Here is a 4819-nt window from a genome sequence, read left to right on the forward strand (position 1 = left end):
AGCCAGAGAGAGATTCCAGGCTGAGAGAGAGCCAGAGGGTTCCAGGAAAGCCAGTGGCCAAACAGTACTACTAAACTGTGAGTGGACCGGTACTGATATAGTGTGTTAGTAAGAGAGGGCACCTAAGTGAGGTAGCCAGATGCCCAGCCGGGTACTGTTTATTGTTTTTTTTGTGAAGTGCTGAGGAGTGTGCTGTAACACTTGCCTATTCAAATACAAAACTGCTGTTGATTTGGCCTGGTTCAACCCAGCCTTTCCACTGGGTTTATCTGACAATTTTCTGAAACATTGGTGTAATGAATGACAATTAACAGCTAGACCTTTCTTTGAAGGGGGAAAGTTTCGCGATAGGCAAATCGCAGATTGGCAGAAACTGAAGGAGCCCCAATGCCTTGGTGGACCTACTTACAACTAAGACATTTTTTATCTGCCTCCGATATGAAAGAGCAATGCTCTAGACAGCTCCCCCCCTTCGAGAAACTGTCTGTAGCCACATACGATTTCGGCTATATATGAGATCCTCTCCAATCCCCCTGAAAACCTTTTGGATCGTTTCTGTAAACAATGGGAATCAAACTTAAACCACTTTTACAGATGAGGAATGGGAAGACATCAATGTATTACCCGTAAAAGGATCGCAAAACATAAACATCCAGGAGAATAACTTTAAGATTCATACATGATGGTATAGAGTACCCCACAATCTACACAAACACTCTTCTGACTATGATGGCAGCCGTGTGATGAAGAGGATGAAACATTTCTACGTGCTGGAATTGTCCACGTATCCAAGGCTTCTGGTCTAAGATATTGGACTTGATTCCAAAAATCACAGGATAACTAACCCCCATCTCTGCGGCACAGATTTTGATACATCATACTCATAGCCCTCCTCACAAATACAAGAACTCTTTTTTTACGCCTTAAATGCTGCCAAATTACTGATCCCGAGGTTCTGGAAATGGACTACAATTCCCACTGTAAAGGACTGGTTGATGCAAATTACCCGGTTAGCAGGAATGGAGGAACTTATTCACTCCTCTCGAGACGACATGGCCAGCTATTACACTACTTGTCTTGCTGGCAGAATTTTCGTGAATCTCCAGAGTTTCAAAGTCTTTGCCATGACAGGCAATAAAAGTCCAGTCGGACAGGGGAGTCCCTATTCTTTCATACCTTCCTTCTTTTCCTCTTTCTTCTCCCTTCTAATCTTCCTAAGTCTTAACATTTACCCCGTTAGGAGATACTCCTATACATTAATATGCTAACATGATAGAAGTGAACGTAGCTGACCAATTTAAAAGATAATAAGTCGGAATGAACATTTTATTAGATTGGTTCGGTATACTGAACAGTTTTTCTGACGCACTTTGATTCCACAACACTCTATTTGTTTTCACATTTTTCATTTTTTTGTTTTCTTTGGCCCTTCTATTTATTTTAAATCTCAAGGATTTTTAAATGTGTTGTATTTGGCCTACTTACCTATTTCACATTACCTACTCATTACAATACCGGTTTGTATATGCATATCCTGGTAAATAATATTGTTTGCATCTCACGCATATTGTTGGAAATTAATGTTAATTTTTCAATAAAGCGTTTTTGGGGAAAAAAAAATAATATATTAATCACTGAAATGTTAGCACAGCCACATCCCCATGGAAGTCTTAGCGGCAGCTTCCACCGGAATCTTTTCACAAAAGGAAATGCTACGTGTCCCTTTAGATGATGTGTTTAGAAGAACTATAAATAATAAAACCCTTCAATCACAGACAAGAATGGTCACCAGGATAGAGTCAGAAGATGACACAGGGCTCCAGGTGAGAATATTTATTGCTTATAACACTTTTGGTGGAGCAATGGAAGGGGACCGCTGCCGGTCCAACATACAGCATAGAAATCTCAACAAACATAAAATAAAAATAGATATTTCAATAGAAATGTTGCGGGACGCACTGGCGGGCAGCTGTAACACTATGATTGTGCGTTGCACATTTAGGCACTTTTGGCATGAAATAGAATGAATGTGAACGGGGGGGGGGGGCAGATCCACACAAAGATTTCACCAGTCACACAGCATTCACTCAGCGTACTGGGAGGAGCATTGGGGTCAGCAAGGCACTGATTAATGTATTAAAGCACGCAGGGAGCAGCCAGCGTCAGGGCGATAAGGCACTGCCTGTACAACATGAACCGTTATAAAATTATCTGTGAGTGGACAGCACAGGATTATGGGAAAGAAGGAATGGCCCCGACACCCAGCATGCCCCTGGATAATAAAGTCTCTGCTACTGAGGCTCGTGTGCAAGAATACTTAGTGAGCAGGAGAAGCCGGTTACAGCACAGTAGTCAGGGTGGGGGAGGGTGATAATATTGGCGCTGTGTGCTCAGTTCTGAGAATCTTCTCGAAGCTCTGATGGAAGGAACTTGTACTGTTGCTGCCTGATCATAGCCAGCTTCTTCCGAGCTTCCTCCAACTCCCGCTCCTTCCGTAACATTTCTTCCTGAGCTGCGATAATCTGCAGAGGAATACAGCGATTGGTGAATAGCTGCTCATGTGATCGGGAGCCTGACATAAAAATGACCATAGAGCTCAGTGTGTAAGTACATAAGGACTGATGCAGATTGACTGAAACACAAGCCAAGCATAATTATCATGGAGGTATTGAAGGGAACCTCTGAGCTCTCACGAAAAATGAGGAAAGTTTGGCATTGTTACTTTAAGGTTTATCACAAGCTGTGTGAAGGAACATCTTAGGGGGTTTTCAGATGAAATATGACAAAATAGGAATACTGTGATAGACAATGGACAGAACTTCTGATTTATCTGTACACCCACATAAGTGTGGTATAAACTCCAAAATGTTTAAGTGACAAACAAATAACATACCAGACCAGGTGTCTTACCTGTGCAATGCCGCCCACCATCTTTTCCTTTACCACCACGGTCTCATCATACTCCTGGAATGCTGCCGCTTTCTGTGCCGCCTTCACCAAGTTGTCTGATGCCCTCTTCACAGCATTACCGGCAACCTGTAAACACAAACTATATGATACATTCTGCCTTTGTTTTCTCTGATAGAATGGCACTTTCATTCTGTGTTTTCACCTGCAGCCTCTTCATTGCCTCTGAATCGTGGTCAGCTTTCACCTTACAGGCCACCAAAAGCTGAGCTGTAGATGCAGCCACCTGCTTGGCAGACGAAATTAACTTCTCCTCACTGGCATGGCCCTGCACAGCAGAATTTGCTGCTTCACATAAGTTACTGGTGGCAGCTGCAACCATCCGAGCCTGGAAACAGAATTTTGTATAAGATCTGTGTGCTTAATATACATCTGCCAATACAAATCCACCGACAATCTCCATACTTACTGCAGATATAAGTCCCTGAGACCACTGGCCATCATCCACAGCATTGGCTGGAATTGCTCCAACCTGTTGGGGGAGGAAAGAACAGAATATAAGGGAGAATAATATATGACTAGGCAGAAGGAGGAACAACAGAGGATGAACAATTGGAAGAATTGCAGAGGATATTGGAGGCAATGAGGATTATTAGGGGGTGGGGGAAATCAGAAAGATAAGGAGGTGGAATGATTGAGGAATAGAAGTAGGAAAAGAATAGGCAGTAGGGACAATGCAGTAGATGCTCACTTTGCCCTGGGCCACCAGTTCTCTTTGAGCGGCTGATGCGGCTTTGACAAGTGCGCTGGTGGCAGCTGCGATGGACTTTGCTGCCTCCAGGATTTGTTCCTCGAAGTTCAAGCTTTCATCTGCTTGCTGAAAGAAAGATTCACCATGAATATGATATACATTGGATATCTGCATGAGACAGGAAGACAGAAATGTCACATACGGCCTGGGGGGTGATGCTACTTTATTTGGTTCCGAGACCCAAAGGAGCTACATGATGAGCCAGATTTCCAATCAAAGCCTAGCAGCACAATTGTGTGAAGGATTTGTGTAAATAGGATGAAATGTCCCAAAGAGGAAACTCTACTACATAGAACAACTACCTGACCCCCACCACAGTGCCAGAGGGAATTGGATCCTCACATTAGAATTTCATGAATTGTTATTCTGCTTGTATGCCCAGTCAGCAGGTCATAGAGCAAAGATTCTCTTCTTTTACCCTGAGTGTTGTGATTGAATTTTAGATTCTTACCTTGGGTTTAGATCGAGGTTTCAGCTGCTCCAGTTTTTTAGCTGCGGCCTCTATGGCAGCCGCTGCACCTAACAACTCATTCTCTGCAATAACTGTTGGGTCCTCAGGATCCACCCATTCTGTGCCTGGGAAATATCAGGGAAACAGAAAAGATTTTATTATTATGCTTGTGGGGGTAAAAAGATGCATTAACCCCTGCTGGACTGACAGGTATAAACCAGGGACAGATAATTTGTCAGAAACGGTCCATCAAAAATTTTTTTAAAAAAAAGGGAGATATATCTCCAAAGTACATGAAAAGTGAAAAACCGGTGGAATGATATCATAATTCTTAAACAGGATTCATAAAGCCCCTGATAATTTACAATTAGAAGTCCACTGTACCTTTCATAGCCTCTGCAGCCTGGATAAGTTCTGTTACAGAACCAGCTACTTGTTTGGAGAACGCAGCCAACTGCTGCTTCAAGTCTGCACTCGGCTTCTGGAGAATCTGTCAGAAAAAAAGATGACTGTATGGACCTCCCACATATCCTCTACACACACTGACAGATGACTGTACAGACCTCCCACATATCCTCTACACACACTGACAGATGACTGTACAGACCTCCCACATATTCCCTACACACACTGACAGATGACTGTATGGA

At 43.0% G+C, this 4819-nt stretch overlaps 1 protein-coding gene across 2 annotated transcripts in view; it reads right to left on the reverse strand.

Moving 5' to 3' along the window:
* Nucleotides 1-1818: 1818 nt before the first annotated feature.
* TLN1 (talin 1) overlaps nt 1819-4819 on the reverse strand; it is a gene marked incomplete in the record, with an annotated part of 33219 nt that continues 30218 nt past the window's right edge. For both annotated transcript variants that reach the window (XM_072413635.1, XM_072413634.1), the window contains 7 exon segments: nt 1819-2522; nt 2911-3036; nt 3113-3295; nt 3377-3439; nt 3659-3784; nt 4170-4294; nt 4554-4659. In XM_072413635.1, coding sequence (XP_072269736.1) covers nt 2391-2522; nt 2911-3036; nt 3113-3295; nt 3377-3439; nt 3659-3784; nt 4170-4294; nt 4554-4659 — 861 coding nt within the window.

Source organism: Pyxicephalus adspersus, chromosome 6 (genome assembly GCF_032062135.1).
Source record: "Pyxicephalus adspersus chromosome 6, UCB_Pads_2.0, whole genome shotgun sequence".
Taxonomy (NCBI): domain Eukaryota; kingdom Metazoa; phylum Chordata; class Amphibia; order Anura; family Pyxicephalidae; genus Pyxicephalus; species Pyxicephalus adspersus.